Source organism: Suillus subaureus (assembly GCF_016647635.1).
Source record: "Suillus subaureus strain MN1 chromosome Unknown BJ212scaffold_43, whole genome shotgun sequence".
NCBI lineage: Eukaryota > Fungi > Basidiomycota > Agaricomycetes > Boletales > Suillaceae > Suillus > Suillus subaureus.
In genome coordinates this window covers 247,554-265,801 of record NW_024538599.1, presented here as the reverse complement: position 1 = coordinate 265,801, position 18,248 = coordinate 247,554, and the positions used below count along the sequence as shown (strand labels likewise).

The following is an 18,248-nucleotide window of genomic DNA, read 5'->3' as shown; positions in this document are numbered from 1 at the left end:
GGTGATTTTGATTCTGCCAATCTCGTGACGTCATGCAGCAGTGTCATAGTTCTGATGATAGAGGCTGAACCGAGGTCCTGCGGAGTGGGGCAGCCGCACGGTAACCGGTCAAACGCGCGAAAGGGCAATAATGCCCGCGAACTTTACAGGGCATTCCGCAAACCACGCATAGTTGGAAACGTAAATCATTCCCGCGAACCACGCATGATTAGACAAGGAAACCACTAGACTCGTCTGATCGAAGGGACAGATAATTAGATCTCGGTTCATTCCGGTCGTAGACGAGTTCCTAAACAGTCTCGTAATAGGGTAAGCGACATCCGGACGCTTGGATAGGAATAGTTAGGGATACGCCGTGGAGGCGAACTATAATGAAGCTCGCGTAGTTCATAGCTGGTGCACTTTTTGCTGAACAGGGAGTCGGGCTGAGGAGATACGTATGTATCAGCGGCACCATGGCGTGTTTGCATCCATAGCTCAGTAAGTAGTGAATATCCACAACCTCATAAGTGACTCAAGGAGTGACTCTGGCAAATATGACTCACCCAGTTCGACCAAGGTAAAAATTGGCTGCAACCTTCTTGGTAACTCAAGGGTGACTTTGACAATAATGGCACACCAATTCTACCACGGAAACTAGCCCCGTCGTACCATAGGTATGAACTCACGAAATTTTCACGGAACTACCGAGGTAACGAAAGCACCGCGTCAGCACTGTGTGGCAGGTGAAAGCGACATTACCGCAGTATGCACAGCGCAGATAAGTTCCTGATCGTGGCTAGATCTGTATGTAACGAAGCGCCTAGGCTTGCGTTGACCTTGGCTTGATCTTTTTATCAAAAGGCTATGATAACGAAAAGTGGGCGTCGTACACTGTTGGGCTCACTGCTTGGGTAGACCAGTTTCTGATCACATAGAATCTTCGAGACGGTAAGCGGATCCTGGTGACTGTTATTGTTCGAGCTTTCAAACCGATGGAAAATGAAAGAATGGTACGGAGGTTAGTGGAACAACCGGGAAACTTCCAGTTCGACGTTGGACCGAAGTTGTGTCACGGGTCTGTCCACATTTCATCATCGTCCATGGCCGCAAACTCAGAATTGCAACTTTCCAACCAACCGACCACGGTCGACTGCGCCTATACAATCCTTCTGCTAATCTGAAGTTCATCACCCCAATAAGTCATCAGTCATGTTTGGATGTTGCGTCGCTGGTCGTCTCCTGCAAACCAACCTGCAGCAGGTGGACGAGACACATGCCCTCTTTGAGATCCCAGCTGCTGAGAAAGTCAATCATGTGTGCGTGTTTTTGCTTGGTACAGGTCAGTTCCTCATACTCCATCCCTCCCTCGAATGACTTATCTCATGCTGATCTGTAACATAGTTCCATTCCCTGATGGATTTGGCGCAACCGTCCACTTTTTCTGGCCTGGAAAAGGTTCACAAGTACTTGGCTTGTGCGTTCACCTTTCATCAACGGAATGCAAAGATCTTAAACCTTACTTGCGATTTTCAGGCTATCGAACGATAAACCATCAGCCATATTCCGCCTTCGGTCCGTCTTCTCTTCCACATCAGCACCCCCATCAGGCATATCAACACCTTCTGCGTTCACATCCGCAACTTCGTCTTCTGCATCCGGTCAAGTCACCGCTATACTTGGATTTGCATTAGAACCTCTTGAAGCGATAGCCGCACAACTTGCTTCTCTCCCGCAAGGACAAGCCCAGAACGCTATGAATATCACCCCCACTCCAACACCAACGTCATCACTGGCATCGATAGCCAAACCTGCAGATCCATCGGTGCTTGCGGAGAAAATAGCCAGGCACCTGTTTAACTATATAGCGGGCTTCGTGCCAGCAGGAACAAATGTAGGTCCGGAAAGTACTGTTTCAATGGGTGTCATTGCTCGATGGTACGAAAGCTTTATAGGGAAGGTGAGGGCAGGCGGTATCGGGTTTTTGGAACGTAATGAATAACTTCAGTCGGGAATGGGTATCTGACTTTCAATCGATTATGATGAACTCGATTTTCCTTTTCATTTGTGAGAGGTTTGGGGGACTGCCGCTCACTAATTTTGAATATAGTATCTGGGTATCTGGGAAACATTAATCTGTGGGCCTGCGGTGTAGCGCAGTTGATGACCACCGGCCACGAACCAACAGCATACATAGGAAGTTCATAAACATGAATTTCGTTTACTGTGGTGTCATGATGAATAATTCATCGTATTTTTCGGGTCGTGGGCGTGTTCCATCGCATGGCAACTCACTTCTTTGGTCAGGTGCTCTCAGCTGCTTCAGCATTATTCGTCAGGCCATTTGTCTTGCCTCGAATAAGGCAACGACTGTATTGGAGTCATTTCAGGATCGGGCTACTATATGCAAGTCAGAAGCCGACTAAATATTTTGCGCAATAGACTCGAACAGTTCGCTAGAGTGTTCACCACTTCCGCAGCCTTTCGCATCAGCTATGGGCTTGCAAACATACGAAGCCCACCGTCAGCCGCGGCTTGTGTAATTGAAACGAGGTTTGCAACACGGTACCGATCATTGTAACAATGGTGCTTATCTGCAAGAAGCTTATAACCCTGTCGATCCATCCCTCCGCCACGAAGCTGGTATGTATTATGCAGCCCTTTTTCTGCTGGTGGAACGCTGATGGATTTCTTATATTCTTATATCAGGTTATCATCTATGCTATACTAAAAGAAGTTTGTCTCGATAACCTCTTGTTTAATGTGAGTGTGCACATACCAATCCACTCTACAACTGAAAATGGCACTCATAACAGCGATGAATTTAATGTATACATCATTTCACGGCCATTCAGTAATACAGCCTTCTAGAGAGTACATAAATCTCTTCCACTCGTGACGTGTTCGACAACTTTTTCAATGCTCGTCAAGTTGACATTCTACCACTAGGCTGATGCTATGGGATCTCCTGCCCAGCTCAAAGACACCTATAAACCACGGTCCAGGAGAGTTTTCTGACTACGCAACTTGGACAGGTTCGTGTGGGTCACCACCATCTGCCACCCTCGGAGGGATGCTGCCGTACGCCAGGTGACGTGCGTGCCCCATGGCGCTTACAACGACCACCTCCCTCCACACTACAAGCAACTGCGTAACATGTAAGTCTCCCTTTTGACTAATCACTCGTTCCTTTTCACTATCACGTACTGCGCACACGTACAATAGCATGCTCACACTTTACATAACCGCTTACAGCGCTAGCATATAGTAGGCCGTACCCGCGGTGTTGCACCTCAGTTTTTTCCACTCTGACTGAGGTAAGATCCTCACCTTCATTATCGTGCTCGATCCTTACTCACGTCTCCGCAGTTTATCGTTTTTCTCTCGCAGGTACTTATTTCGATGTCAAGTCTTCCATTCAGACTGAAACTTTCGTAGTTTGTCTCTCACAGCTTCTAACGTCTGTTACTCGTATTATCCTGGTGCGTCCAAGTCACTAGCTACGATATGCCAATTTAATGACACTAGAGAGTTAGTTCACGAATCACCAATGGCAACTTGTGCCTCTGCCCCATTTGACCATGCTCAAGCAGACGTTATTTTACGATCGGCTGATGGAGTTGAGTTCCGAGTCTTCAAGCTCTTCCTTTCCCTTGCCTCTCCGTTCTTCGAGACATTGTTTAGCCTCCCTCAGGCGCCTGATGGGGCTACCGATCAAGAGATGAAGGATGACCTAGCAGTCATCGCCGTGTCTGAGGACAGCAAAACACTAGATTCCTTTCTCAGGTTTTGCTATCCATCGACGCTGGCAGATGATCCTTCCCTCGAGAACCTGACAGATGTCCTGTCTATGCTCGCAGCTGCGAGGAAGTATTCGCTAGACCTGATCGAGAAAAAAGTGTGTCAGGCTCTGGCGAATCCGAAGGTTCTCGAGACGGAGCCCATTCGCTGTTTCACAGTCGCCCGTAACGCACGGCTCACGCAAGAAACAATCACCGCTGCCAGACACACCTTACGTCAGCCCTTAATTCCTGCACAGTTCTCAGAGATCGGGCTTATCACCGCATCCGAACTTCTTGCCCTACTAACATACCATAAAAATTGCAGTACCGCCGTACAACCTTTAACGAAGGACTTCAAATGGTTGACGGATCATTATGGGAGTTACAATGGCTGCGCTTGGCTATTTGGCCCATACTGCAACGGGTCCTGTCGCTGTGGACAAGTTACCGACAAGAGGTTTTCGTTCTGGGGTATCCATACAGTTACATGGTGGGTGACGTATATGCAGGAGTTATCCGAGCTGTTGATGGATAGACCGTCTGGCGACACTGTGAGGACAGCAGCGGAAAGGACAATCCAAACGGTTAGAAGCACAGGCTGTGCCGCTTGCTCTAGCATCGTGAAGGAGAACATGACGGAGCTAAGTAACTTGCTTGCTCTGAAAGTCGACGAGGCAGCCGCCGCGGTATGTGGCTCGCTCTATATCAGAGACAAATCCTGAGACTTTTCAATAGATCGAGCTGGAGATGGACTTTTGACAGACCTCATCAGTAAGGCAATGCACAATATATGACAAAACGCTTTCTAAATGCCGCATCAGGCAGATGGCGTCCATGAATCTATGTACCCAAGAACCCCTGTACTGTGTCCACGATGACTCTTCTCACAGAAAGAGTTAGATATGTCACTCTCGATTGAATTGTACTTACCCATGTATCAACAGCCAACGCTCATGTGCGCGCGGCGGTGTATAATTGAAACAGTTCAATTGAATCTTTTCAGAGCACTGCTGAGTTTCTCGTGCATAGAACTAAGTTTACATCATCCTCTTCGTGCTTCTCGACCTGGTAGTCCCGGGTCAATTTACTCGGTCAAGTGGCGGTCAGACTTCAAGCTCCAGGAAATATTAATAATGAATACAGCTGCAAGTGATCTGTGTCAAATACAGTAATGGAAATATTGATGTTATTTCTATCCGCCGCATTGTCCGTATCAGATAACAGCAATCAGATCTGTGGTATCACAGGTGGGATAGCACCCGAAACTCGCCCAGCACGCTCAAGGGCTCCATCCTGTAGCTCATACGCGGGCCGATACTGTGGTGGGAGGCTGACATCATTGGCACTCCTACCATCCTCGACATGGCATTGAGCATTTGGATCACTAGCCAGAACCTGGAAAGGTCCTAGTGTTTCGATAGAGCTCCTAAGTGACTTTGTCTCCCTCAAATCAAAGACAGGGTCGGCAAAGCATGTCTGATCGGGGTTATTGGCAATGATCGTAAAAGGACCGAAGCCATTCATAAACGACTTCGGTGGAGTTGGTTCAACAAGACACATGGCATTTGGATTGTTTGCAACAGTTGTGAGTGGAGAAGGAAGAGTGTTGGACGAATCAGAATCCGTTACAAGCAGGGCTGGATTTGGAAATGTATTATATGTGGATCCCAGAGATGTGTAACTATACGGGTGTCAATAGAGGTTGGCGAGATAAAAATGATCCTCACCCTTCGTCATACAATGTGCAGTACGGAACATTGAGTTTTCTTAGGAATGTCCAGACATCTGAGTATGCCCAATTGATAATTGGGTTTACTCGTTCGAAGGCGGGCCATCCCGGATCCGTCACATTTCTGTATGATAGCGTTGCTACTCGAGTCATGAGTACTTGCATCGCGCGATAATGGCGACACTCACTTCCATGGGGGTCCGTACGTCGGGTGCCCACCAAAATCGCTTGAATATCCGGGAAACGTAATTTGTACAACTCTAGGGCTCGCCGCATCCCTTCACCACCCCTAGCCGCTCCGACAGGCTGAGTCTGGAGGCTATGTCCTATGTAGCCATTGCTCCCCTTAAGTGATGTTGGGGTCGACACACCGGGCGTCACACTTTCCACAGGCAACTGAATGTCCGAGGATAGGTTGCACGTGTAAAGATTGAGGCGGTAGTCTTGCGTAGCTATCTTGATAAATTCCTCCAGTGCAGGGAATGGTGATGGGTCTGGAATGTATAATGCAAATATAGGCTTATGCGTGGACAACACCTTTCTGGTGAGAACCGCAGCATACAGATGGAGTAGGACGGTGCCTACGGGACGAAGGCGTCAGTAGATGTACATCTCAGGGGTCCTGCTGACGCACAATCCTTCCCGCCGTTGAAACTCAGAGATACGTGGTCTTGCCTATAAAGTAAAATATCAGTGTGATGAATCGTGCATGAGCAAAGAAAACACTGCCGCTCACCCATATTGATCCAGACATTGCTCGATGACCTGCAAGGCCTCTCTTACAAGGAGTGCCATGGGTTCATCTGACTCTGCAAGTTTGTAAACGTCACTCGCTATCTTCTGGTAGTCCATATCGCTTTGAATGACACGGATGTTGAGGATGCAGAGGGGGCAACGCAACGACGGTCCAACGTGGAGAATCTAGAGAAGATGTTACAAGTAAATACGGCTGAGAGCTTTCATACAGCAACGTGTGGATACGCTTGAGAAAGTTATTGTGGGAACACAGGGTGATCTTCGACCAATGCCATTATCTGATCAATCTCCATATAAATACAGCTCCTCTCATAGCACTGCATAGTTCTTTTCAAATCAACAACGATGGCAGCCGTGGTACTTGTCACTGGAGGCACTGGACTCGTCGGGAAAGCTATCGAGTACGTTATCGAACACGAACCAGAAGGCTCGCGCTTCGGAAAGCGCCCAGGGGAGAAATGGATCTTTGCTGGCTCTCGCGAGGCCGATCTAAGGTACTGTCGTATGATCGTTGTCCTGATAGCAAGCATCAATATGTAGTGCAGAAATCCTGAAGAAACCCTGAAGTTATTCGAGAAATACCAACCTACTCATGTCATCCATCTGGCTGCCCTTGGTACGCCTGAGTTCGGGTCAGGATGAGCCCATTTGATCTGTATTTCTATAGTGGGTGGCCTCTTCGCGAACAGAGAGCGGAAGGTTAGGACAAATACCCTCTGTTGTGTGCAATCTGACCCCTTGCAGATGACTTTCCTTCGCGATAATATGCTGATCAACGACAATGTTCTTCACACCGCTCACATCAAAGGGACAAAGAAAGTCATCTCTTGTCTTTCGACATGTGTCTTCCCGGACAAAGTCGAATACCCACTCACAGAGGAGAAGGTTCACCTTGGACCACCACATTCGAGTAACTTCGGGTATGCGCATGCGAAGAGAATGGTAGATATCCAGAACCAGTATGTCATGATTCCCTTAGGGTACCTTTGACTGCGTTCATATCTACTGAGTAGTGCTTACAAGGAGGAATTTGGCTGCAACTTCACATCTGCCATCCCGACCAATGTGTTTGGACCGCATGATAACTTGTACGCTTGACCACTGCAAAGGTTATCACGTCCTGACTAAACCTTCTAAAGTGATCTGAAGCATGCGCATGTGATGCCCGCGCTGATTCACAAATGCTACCTATCACAAAGTCCATTTCCTCTCGTTTCAAACGTTTTGCACACTGACACACTTCCGATGCAGAGAACAACACGCCATTCAAAGTTATGGGCGATGGTTCGCCCCTTCGTCAATTCATCTACTCTCGTGACCTGGCCAAGCTGTTCATATGGCAAATGCGCGAGTATGACTCCGTTGAACCCGTCATCCTTTCAGGTGAGTTTTCGCATATCTGCTGATGCGAAGTTTACTGACGAGCTCTCAGTGGATGAGAATGACGAAATCAGTATTCGCGATCTTGCGAATTCCATCGTCAAAGTCATGAATCACCCTGACAAGCCCGAGGTACGTTCCTTTGTACTATTCACGAAGTACCTGAGCACAGATGTTCTTGTCATGAAGTTTGAGAACGAAGTTAATGACAACGGCCAAGACCGCAAACCCGCATCGAATGCAAAGCTCATGAGCCTGATTGGCTCCGACTTCAAGTTCACGCCATTTGAACAAGGTTTTTTTGTCCTCGTGTACTCATTCCAGTCCTTGATCATTGACTGTGTCGTGCAGCTCTTCAGGAGACAGTGACATGGTTCCTTCAGAACTATGCCAACGCGAGGATCGGACAATCTCACGCTTAGACAGGTTGGGATAGATGGACAAACGTTCGATGTTGTAGAATTACAGTTGTGTTTCACTGTTTGCCTACTTTTCATTCCTTGCCTGTATATGCAGAAGTACTTAACACTACTAACCGACAAGGAGTGACAGTTGTACCTTATATATCAGTCGAACTATACATAAGCATGTTGATCAGTAGTCGAAGAATTTCTGGTGATACTTGCCCCAGCATTCTCAGTCTCATCAGCCGTCAACTCCGGAACGTTGGTCGTATCAAGATACTCTCTCATCCTATGCGCCTTGCTCAAAATACTGATCGATATTACGCGAGCCCACGCAACACAGCACTATCAAAACGAACAAAATTTACAAAAAAAACTATGCTACTGCAACCACCTGTTGAGCACCTGACCGACTGACACGGGCTGTCCTCGAGTCGGACTCAAGGCGTGCCCACATTTTGTCAATGACGGGATCCGGAGGCCATCATGATTAGGGTACGGACGATAAGTCATCCGAATGTTATTAACCTATGTTAAATAACAAGTGGTTGCGTAGGGTTATTAACAAGCATGTCATTAACATGTTATTAACAGTCACGTGACCTAAAAATTGAAAATTTCGCTACAGCTACTACCAAAATCCGTCCCACTCGGTGTCCATGCCTTCTAGGTCAGCATCGTCCTCTGTAGCATCACCTTGAGTGCTACCCAAGCTGTTGATAGGACTTTCCTCGCATTCATCAGACAAGGCCTTGGTGACAATTGGTGCATGAAGGTTTGCGTCCACTTCAATGTCGAAGGCTGAATCCTCTGCTGGTTTAGCCGCTAGCGTCTCATCGAGCCATGTGTCTTCTTCGTCTTCGAGGATTTCTTCCTGTTCATCTGTGCCAACAGATAGATAGCTGCCAGTGGATCCGTGGTGGGCATAGATAATAGATCGGCTACCAACGTTGCGCCCCTTCTAGGAGCTGATGCAGAACTGCAAGCTTGGGAAGGGACTGTGTGCGGAGATAATTGAGATATGAACTGTCCTTGGGCGGGGAGTCAGTACTAAAATATTTGCACAATGGCGGAGCAGTGGTAGTTGAAGCTGATGGGAGTGAAAATCGAAGCAATGACGAGACAGACAGATTCTGATCTGGGAGAATAATAGATTGCACTGATACAGGAATAACGAGAATATCATCTGAGGCTTTTGTGTTGACCATTTTGAGTGCTCGACTGGTGCAAGAGGGAGGGAAAACAAGTTGAAAACTTCGTTGCGAGACACCCAAGTCTCATGTCAGACAGCAGCTTGCTTCTCTGTAAGATTTGCGTTGCAAACTTCTAAGTCAATGATCTGCGAGGAACAGCAGAAGGTCGGAAGGCGACTCACCAAGACTACGGGGGTTGATAGACTTATTAGCACCATGTCACCCCCCCATGGCTGTATGCCTGTTATTAACAACCCACTTTTCGTCCGTACCCTAATCATGATGCCATGTTATTTATTCACCATGATTACAGACACATGTAAGGACTTCCATACTTTCTGAGGGGTTGTCAAAGGTAATATTGATAAGGCTGACATTCCGCTCACCTGAATGACCGAAAGCGGAAACGCAGCACTCTCCAAGTTCTCCTGTAAGTGGGCAACTTCGAAATTCGACACCCCAATGGACGCTGCCAGTTCTTCCCAACCTTCCCTACTTCTTCCTTCAGTCGGCCCACGTGGCGGCCGGGCCGGTGCACAAGGTCCACGCCCAGTTCCTCCACAGCGACCCCTGCAGCGCGGTCTTGACCATCCGGCCGGGCTAGAGTCGATAGAGCTCAGCGGTGACGAAGAGAGCAGGGCGTGACGTGTTGTAGGCTTGATGGCGGCGCTCAACTTATCTTCGGCGAAACTGTCTCACGAGGTTAGTTGTTTTTCGGATATTGCTGGAAGAACACTACCAAATGTAATCCAGGGGAATTGGATGCCGTCGTCGTGAGTGAGTGGGGATATAGCCTGTCCGTGTGAAGCGGAAACAAGGTTAAGGACTCTAGGACATTCGCGCAAGAACATGCAGTAGTAGTACTTGTTTGTCCCTGCAGGGAGAGCCATATCTATCAATTCCAAATGTATGTTCCCTTTGCCTTGAGTGGAGATTCATGTCACTGGGTGCTTTTTGACACGGGAGTCGTAGGTAGAATCCCCTGATTGCTGACTAGTTGAGAAAGCCAAATTGCTGTGTCACTGAATACATAGACGAAACAAGAAGATTAAAAGGCCGGGGGGGAAAGAGTAATTCCATCAAGATCCAGAGACGCTGGCTCGCATGGAAGACAGTACCACATTGTGAATTGAGACCACATACCAATTTCAATGAAAACAGAGACACATCCTTCTCGACAATGTAAGTACCCAGGTTGCCTTCGCACGACCTACGAGGTCGTATTCAAAGATGATCAATCTTTCGACAAGGGGTGTTACAACATCATGTACGAGATCGTCATCGACCGCCCGCGGGGTGCCAGTGACTCTATTGAACCCCGATAACCGCAGAGTAGCTGCGAGGTTGACTTCATCTGGAGTTTGCCGATGACCGACGACGGTAATAATATTGTTCTCCGTGATGAGTCAAGCAGCATAAGAGGTTCATCCCTCATGGCGAAAGTCGTATTGAGATGGCAATCGAGATCCACCCACATATGTGTTGCGCCACAAGGCTCCAAGTGCGGCTGCGTGGCTTCAAATATCCAGATAGAGTGGTGCACCTGCACCTAGTATACCTCGTCCGGTCGCCACAAAAGACAGAACGTTATGGTCTGTCAAGTTCCGATCAGAGCCAGAAGCGCGCCACGTAAAAGGAGATATAGATTTCCGTTCCCGTTGTCCGCCTTTGATCGAAGGTGCGAGCACTATAGAAATAGTTCAGCAACAATATTAATGCTGCAGTAGAACACAACCACACTCGACAGCTATCTAAGAGCGATAGACAGGAATAGAGCATAGTGGGACTGCTATTTAACTGGCCAAAGTGGAAACCAGAACATAAAGGCCAGTAGGAGTGCAGTGCGAATTTGTGCTACTGATTACTGCCACGGGACGAGAGACAAGAGGTGGTGTAGTATTTTGGAAAGGGAAGAATTCACATAAAGAGGTCGGCTACTGGAGGCTAGGAGAATTCTGAACAGATGCCATCTCCTCCCTGACCCTCTTCATTAACGAGCGATCCAATGAAACGATTAAAGAGGCGGAACTTACAACATAATCGAGCCTACGTAAGGCTGAGGTTGACAGGCCCGGGCAGTCTGGACGGAAATTTGAGGTAGACCAGAAACACAGATATGATCTACGCTGATGTTGACCTAGAATGTCCAACTGTCTTCCGTCGATGCCTGTTCAAGAAGCCAGCTCAGTCATTCTGCAGGAAACTATCATGGTGGTTGAGAGCAATATGCCGGGTTTTCATCCGCTGGAACCACAAACATCGCAATGGAAATCCTGATTATAATGAAAACGAATTTGAGCCTGTACTATGCTTTCCGCCTTTCAAAACGGCCCCAGTTAACGATCACATAGCCAAGTTTCAGCGACAGCGACAATTTAGCTGCTAGCACCAACGAGCACCTCGTAGTCAACACACGCCGCCACCTTGAAAACGAAGAGGTAAGCCATCTGACACAGTCAGTGCGTCTTAAGATGATGACCGCGACTGCATAGTTACTTAATTATCAAAAGTGCAGTTCCATTAGAAGTGGAGGAAGAGGAGTGTAATATTTGTTACAGATCGTTTGCCTGATGCCGACGGAGCAGACCATTATTTAAACAAACCTTGGAGGGCCGCCGAAGGCCTGAAAGACCGACTTGCAGAAGCAGTAAGAGTGTGATAGCACCTGACTTTGTGAGCGTAGATGCATCAGGAACCAGTGTACTTGACAAAATCTAATTTCGAAATTCTGGCTCGTTCACTGGCTGCAGAGGAGACTTAAGGTCTTGCTTTTGTGTTTGTACTTGTTCGACGATGATGACCGGCAGTTACCGAAGCTTTTCCGGACTGCGTGAATTGATCGTGGCAAGGGTGTCTTGCTCGGCGAAGCTTTCCAAGGGTTGAGGTTGGACCCACCTCGTATCGTTCATGCATTTCTGTCTACATGAAGCATCAGTCACTGAGTACTGATCTATATAGACTGGCTTATATTTTGTGAAATATTTCAAAGTGGGCTTTGAATAAATTTTGAAATTGGACATATTATTAATTATGGTAAATTCTGAATATATCACTACTGGGGCTGTATTAGGAGTGCCTAATGGGCAAGGCCTGTCCATCTTGAACTTTTCTATGATAGATGCGCAGTGCGCTCGCAACGATGTCATTCAAAAAGCGATAAAGGCTTCAGACAAACTTTACGTTGCAGGGCTAACCACAGAGTGATGCACAGCACTTCAAGGCTATGTGGTAGAATTGGCGCTCAGGAGCCAGTATACTAAATGGTCACTCTACAAGTTAGCATTATTCCGAGTCAAGGCGCTAATCACACCTCTGCATCCTACTTTCAGCACGCCTTTCCCGTCAGCAATGCCAGATTCTGCCTCTCGCAAGTTCATTGATCTCATTTTCAAGACGTCATCCAAGTGGGCTAATTGGGACCCGCCGATCACGATCAAGGTCAGTCTACACGCCTTAGTGAGCACTGTCTCGAGTTTGTCTGGTGTTAAGTGCCCGTAGGTGGGACACTATGGACGATCGATAGGAGAACCGGAGTGCTGCAAGTAGAAGGGAATATATACGACGAAGCATTTCAAGAGTCACTGAAGCAGCAAGGCTTGAGGATCGATTTGTCTCATTCATCGTGCCAGCCGATAAAGGGTGCAGTCGAGGAAGACATGATCATGTCCTCGATTGACGTTAAAAAGGGAGAGATTTCGCTCACGCCACAAGTGTGAGTGCGCGTATTTCTTGTTTGCGTCTATCATTCAAACATTACTCTAATCGATCAGCTCCGCTCTCGACTTGGCTTCTGCCTCCTTCAAGGCCGAGTTCCAGTTCCAGCAGGGCAAACGAGGTGCCGTCTTGGTAATGCACAAGCCACAGCAGGAATATATTCCTCAGGGCAGGGTTCTGAACATTATCCACGAGGCGCGCCAGTTAAGGGATAAATACATCGTCAGTAGCACATTTACGTGTCCGGGGTATTATCTGTACTTGTCCAACAAGTGTGCGTCACAGTCTTACCTTGTGCTTCATTGGTGGCAGTATGCTCAAGGCCTGACGTAGCCGGAGAGAGGGTGGCGCTAGCGCTTACTGCTAATGCACCGGTTGCAGCTGCAATAGGTGTATCTGCTGGCGGAGGAGCTTCCGTCGATTGGTGGACGGACGCTCAAGCAGCGTTTCTCCGAAAGGCGTTTGATAAGGCTGGACAGTATCGTTACACGCCTCTCTTCGACCTCAAGCGCAGGCAACCTTGGTTCGAGCGAACATTCCGTGGGGAGGAGGTACACCTGACAGAAGATGATCTGTGCGTTCATGATCCCTGCCTAAAAGTTCATCATCTATTCTGATAATCACTAAGGTGGCCTGATTGTCCAACACCATGGGATCCTCTTGATGAGGACGGAAACGAAGATACCGTGTACGAGGAAGTACGTCGGAGTTTGCTAGCCCCTCATATTGATCTTGACCTATGAATCGCCTTCTAGAGTGACGAGGACACCCTTTCCCGCCGATCTGCGGTGGAGGGTTGTTTTCCATTCGTATGATATATCGAGAGCGAGGCTACATAATATATGTACTCACCCCTTGATCAGGTTATGATTGCCTGTTGTGTTGTTTGTTTCATGCATCAATTTCTCTGATCTGCAATGGTTGTGTACGTATCGTCACGATCTTAAATCTCTATCATAGCATCTGTAAGTATACCATGCGATACATTTTTATTTGCCCTCATTGTCCATTCCATATTGCATGCTTATACAAGCGAGTGATTCGACAACAGGAGATAATGCTGGTGTCTGTCTGTATGCCCATTAGCTGTGATATTGATCGCGTCATGTCTCCGTACTTTTGATATCTTAACTCGAATAGATTCGTCCTGGCATATGATATCGCAGCCCGCCCCTTCGTCTCCGAGGGGCGGGAGGGACTATAATAGATATTTGAAACCCCTGACAACACCGTTTAAATTTCTAACTAGATCATCACGGCGCCTGTACGTAAATGTCCTTAACCTTCAATCACTGACATCCCTTCAGATACCCAACTTTATTCCGCCCCTCCACTCCTATAGAACGATTTGCATCGAGTCCCCAGACTCCGACACCTGCAAAGCACAACCCATCTGAGTCAGCTTCTAGTAGACTCCGTAGTCCTGCGCGTCTTGCTGTCAACTGTGTCCAAGTCGATATCCCCGAAAACAGTGATCCAGATAGTCACTAGTACTCATGTACTAGTCCAACTGTGGAGATCCAGGCCCCCATAGCACAGCACAGCTGGCTGACTATAACAAGTTAACTTGAAACTGTCATGATAGATAACTTCATTTCTCGCCTCTTCGCCTATTCTGACTCTTGCTCCAAGTGCACGTGAGACTCCATTCGCAGGTTACTATCGTTCCCAGTAATCTGCAAGTAGCTCAAAGGCTTATCTCCATCCATCTGGAAAATTCCGTCACATCTTCCCGTGTATGAGGCAAGGGTGGAAATCGCAATCGATATGCGTGAAAGGAGATATGCCTCACGTCTGAAATGGCGGCCATATACTAGCACGTTGGAGGTTAAGGTGACATAAAGCGAAGACACGCGTCGTCAACAGACCGTTAATATCAGTGCTGCCCTAATACAGAAGGAATGGTCTTGAATCTTGAATCTTTCGAATCTGCCTACTCAGGCAGCGGCCAGGGGAGACTACTCGATGCTAGTTATTGCCAATCCTCGACTGTGTGCATAGTACCAGACGGAAGCTGAGGAACATCATTGTAGGAACTTGTGAGGAAGAGCAAGTGTTAACAGGCCTAGTGCGTGCTTGGCGCTCGGCCTTCTACTCCGGGTGTGCTTCCTTCGCCACGTTTTTTTATCATTTGTCGTCGATTGGCCGTTAAACTTGCTCGTTCGTCGAGTAGACGTACAAAAAGCAGCTCAATCATTATAGCAAGGGTGTTTTTAATTCATAAAAGAGTGAAATTGTGCCATGAGGCGATGGCAGGTGGCCACCTGGTACCTGGTCCTGGAACGACTTCTCTGTGGACGACGGCAACGTTCAAAATCGCTTCACCGTAACTCCACTCCCTCAAGGTCAACAGCCTACTTAATAAGTGAACCGCGATATCAGGATCTCATTTAGCGCAGTCCTCTCGATCCACAAACACAATGCCTAGAGTCAAACAAATTTGCTGCAGTAAGCCCTATGGTGGTATCTCCTATTTATCTGTTGCTCATTTTTAACGCCCAGTCGGTGCTGGATACGTCGGTGAGCCGCCGCTTCACAGGCTCGTTAATCGCTTTGAATGCATTGAGTTTACATGTGCTTTGCAGGCGGTCCTACCTGCGCCGTGATCGCACTGAAATGCCCTCACATCCGGGTCACCATCGTTGACTTGAATCAAGCCCGTATCGATGCCTGGAACTCGCCAGACTTCAACCTGCCTATATATGAGCCTGGTCTGGAGGATGTCGTTCGCAAGGCTCGCGGACGCAACCTCTTTTTCAGTACCGATGTCGATAAGGGCATTCGGGACGCAGACCTCATTTTCGTATCCGTGAACACTCCAACCAAAAAGAGCGGTGTCGGTGCTGGCTTTGCTGCAGATTTAAAGTGAGTTTTCGATTTCTCCCCTTTCGTTGCATCTATCCTCCCGTTATACAATCGTATGTTGATGAACTGTATCTCAGCTACGTCGAGCTCGCTACTCGGCGCATCGCAGCTACGGCAACGTCATCAAAGATCGTCGTCGAGAAATCTACCGTGCCTTGCAGGACTGCGGAGTCCATGCGCACCATCCTTGATGCCAACAGCAAGCCCAACGCCCGCTTCGATATCCTCTCCAACCCTGAGTTCCTTGCTGAGGGAACCGCCATCGATGATCTCTTTGCTCCTGATCGCGTGCTCATCGGCTCTTTGCAGACACAGGAGGGCAAGGAGGCGTGTGCGGCGCTCTCCGAAGTTTATCAGAATTGGGTGCCGTGAGTGTATCTGGCAATGCGGAGCCTGATGGTGCGCTGACCGACCACATAGCAAAGAAAGGATTTTGACTGTCGGCCTGTGGTCTTCTGAGCTCTCGAAGCTGGCTGCGAACGCCATGCTTGCGCAGCGCATCAGCTCCATCAATGCACTTTCCGCCATCTGTGAAGCCACAGGCGCCAATATCGCCGAGGTCGCTCACTCCATCGGACAGGACTCGCGCATTGGCCCGAAATTCCTTCGTGCATCCGTTGGGTTCGGAGGTAGCTGCTTCCAGAAGGATATTCTCAACCTCGTCTACCTATCAGAGAGTCTTAATTTAAAGGAAGTAGCTGAGTACTGGAAACAGGTGGTAACGATGAACGAATACCAGAAGAGGAGGTTCAGTAAGCGGGTTGTGGATACCCTGTTCAACACTATCACTGGCAAGGTACACAATTTCTCTGCCCATCTGTCAAATTGACTTTGATCTGTCGTAGCGAATTGCTGTTCTCGGCTTTGCCTTCAAGGCTGACACGGGTGATACGCGCGAGTCGGCTGCTATTACGCTTATCCGCGACTTCCAGCAGGAAAGGGCTCTTGTCAATATCTACGATCCACAAGTGGAGCCGAACCAAATATGGACAGACCTCACCGAGGCTAGCCCTCTCGTGCCCCTTGCGACGAGTAAGCACAGTTTTTTACATGACATATCCACGACTCATATTGCTGGCAAAGTTCAACGCCAAGTTTTTATCTGCTCTTCTGCATTGGAAGCCTGCAAGAATGCTGAGGCAGTCATTATCGCTACCGAGTGGGCCGAATTCAAGACGATTGACTGGGAGGCCGTGTACGCGGGTATGAACAAACCTGCATTTGTCTTTGATGGGCGGTTGCTTGTGGATGCAGACAAGCTCAGGTCGATCGGCTTCAACGTGGGTTATTGGATCAGGCGTCCGCCCGAATAACAGTTACTGATATAATGCCGTTTTGTTCAGGTGACTGTCATCGGCCGTGGCGAACGCCTCTAGATCCCCACTGATCCACCCCATTTCGTTCAGCCCCAGAAAGGATATATCATACATGAGGACGGTTCACCCACTTAGCTTCTTACGGATACAGTGCTAATATCTCATGTACCCTGATATCCTTTGCTCTCCTGAATTGTACTGTTTAGGTTGTACTTTCCTGCACAGTTCTAGAAACAAACATCTGCCAATGGAATATCAGTTGACGAGTTTCATTTTCTCTTTCTAATTTCGTTCTTTATAGATGCGGTAGCTTGAGCCATGTAACAGGGGCAAATTATCTATCTGACTGTTTCAGTATGCCGTAGGTTGAGCCTAGTCCCAGTATCCCCTCTTATCCCATCGTAGTCTGGGTTCATATGGATGTCGTTGACAGGTCAATATCATCCAGGAGAATTGGTATTTCGAAAGAGCAGATATGAATCATGATATATGCCGCATGGCGCACGACATGGACACTGATAGCACGAACAAGTGGGCGTATACATAACGACAACACCAAGTACATAGCAAAACTCGAAACGCAGGATCTAAGTCTGATCGATCTGATCGTTTGTAAACTTTACGCTTTAAAGACCGAATCATGACATGCTACAAAAAAACGCTGAAGCAGTATAACACAGATCTGAGAACGAAACGACACAACAAGAGGTACGGCTTTGAAAGAAGAAGAAAGGTCTGATAGGCATGAAATAGATAGAAGAAACTTCTGATTGTTCGGAAGGCCACGTATATGGCCTTAAGCAGCAGTCGCTAATACTCCTTTGATCAGGAGGTGCAGCTCTGCTACGGTCTGGAATGGCGTCTTGCACCATTCGGCTTGTGTTCGATGGTAACGAATTCAGGCCGCAGCGGGCTCTGCACAAGCGTGTTGTATCTGCTGTATCCGCGAGCATGTGGCAACGTCTCAGTTAAACGACGAAAACTGGCGATGGTCATCACCCGATATTTCCCCAAATGGACGAAGTCGGATAATGCTGCATCGGCCGAGGATACTGCGGCGGCGGCAAAGGCACTGCAGGAGAGAGGTTGAATCCACCCTGTTGAAGGTGCAGCCCCGATTGTGGTGGAAG

At 48.0% G+C, this 18,248-nt stretch overlaps 7 protein-coding genes across 7 annotated transcripts; 5 read left to right on the top strand and 2 right to left on the bottom strand.

Annotated features, from left to right (window-relative positions):
• Positions 1–1,191: 1,191 nt before the first annotated feature.
• On the top strand, positions 1,192–1,981 carry BJ212DRAFT_1281987 (DUF775-domain-containing protein; the record flags this gene model as incomplete). The annotated part of the gene is made up of 3 exons (XM_041331663.1): positions 1,192–1,321; positions 1,384–1,456; positions 1,516–1,981. 3 exons carry the CDS (start codon positions 1,192–1,194, stop codon positions 1,979–1,981), a joined length of 669 nt encoding a protein of 222 aa, XP_041188116.1.
• Positions 1,982–3,087: 1,106 nt separating this feature from the next.
• BJ212DRAFT_1387152 (uncharacterized protein) lies at positions 3,088–4,861 on the top strand. The gene is made up of 6 exons (XM_041336865.1): positions 3,088–3,137; positions 3,235–3,296; positions 3,349–3,369; positions 3,418–3,461; positions 3,516–4,447; positions 4,497–4,861. Exons 5-6 carry the CDS (start codon positions 3,530–3,532, stop codon positions 4,518–4,520), a joined length of 942 nt encoding a protein of 313 aa, XP_041188115.1. The 5' UTR covers positions 3,088–3,137; positions 3,235–3,296; positions 3,349–3,369; positions 3,418–3,461; positions 3,516–3,529; the 3' UTR covers positions 4,521–4,861.
• Positions 4,862–6,499, bottom strand: BJ212DRAFT_1387149 (uncharacterized protein). The gene is made up of 5 exons (XM_041336864.1): positions 6,227–6,499; positions 6,125–6,165; positions 5,679–6,071; positions 5,489–5,630; positions 4,862–5,442 (listed from the first exon to the last, which is right to left on the bottom strand). The coding sequence occupies exons 1-5, from the start codon at positions 6,340–6,342 to the stop codon at positions 4,989–4,991; spliced, it is 1,146 nt and encodes a 381-aa protein (XP_041188114.1). The 5' UTR covers positions 6,343–6,499; the 3' UTR covers positions 4,862–4,988.
• Positions 6,499–8,334, top strand: BJ212DRAFT_1387143 (uncharacterized protein). Its single transcript, XM_041336863.1, has 10 exons — positions 6,499–6,740; positions 6,792–6,862; positions 6,914–6,945; positions 6,991–7,205; positions 7,260–7,334; positions 7,386–7,444; positions 7,498–7,629; positions 7,679–7,758; positions 7,816–7,921; positions 7,978–8,334. Exons 1-10 carry the CDS (start codon positions 6,592–6,594, stop codon positions 8,046–8,048), a joined length of 990 nt encoding a protein of 329 aa, XP_041188113.1. The 5' UTR covers positions 6,499–6,591; the 3' UTR covers positions 8,049–8,334.
• Positions 8,335–8,661: 327 nt separating this feature from the next.
• Positions 8,662–9,238, bottom strand: BJ212DRAFT_1590429 (uncharacterized protein; the record flags this gene model as incomplete). Its single annotated transcript, XM_041342487.1, has 2 exons — positions 8,662–8,912; positions 8,980–9,238. 2 exons carry the CDS (start codon positions 9,236–9,238, stop codon positions 8,662–8,664), a joined length of 510 nt encoding a protein of 169 aa, XP_041188112.1.
• Positions 9,239–12,317: 3,079 nt separating this feature from the next.
• BJ212DRAFT_1387110 (uncharacterized protein) lies at positions 12,318–14,153 on the top strand. Its single transcript, XM_041336862.1, is given in 7 exon segments — positions 12,318–12,486; positions 12,553–12,665; positions 12,722–12,935; positions 12,994–13,211; positions 13,271–13,511; positions 13,566–13,680; positions 13,693–14,153. 5 exon segments carry the CDS (start codon positions 12,572–12,574, stop codon positions 13,678–13,680), a joined length of 882 nt encoding a protein of 293 aa, XP_041188111.1. The 5' UTR covers positions 12,318–12,486; positions 12,553–12,571; the 3' UTR covers positions 13,693–14,153.
• An 870-nt stretch (positions 14,154–15,023) lies between these two features.
• Positions 15,024–17,467, top strand: BJ212DRAFT_750443 (UDP-glucose/GDP-mannose dehydrogenase family, NAD binding domain-containing protein). Its single transcript, XM_041343979.1, has 8 exons — positions 15,024–15,385; positions 15,440–15,457; positions 15,523–15,802; positions 15,880–16,170; positions 16,223–16,598; positions 16,648–16,834; positions 16,886–17,082; positions 17,146–17,467. Exons 1-8 carry the CDS (start codon positions 15,358–15,360, stop codon positions 17,176–17,178), a joined length of 1,410 nt encoding a protein of 469 aa, XP_041188110.1. The 5' UTR covers positions 15,024–15,357; the 3' UTR covers positions 17,179–17,467.
• Positions 17,468–18,248: the final 781 nt, after the last annotated feature.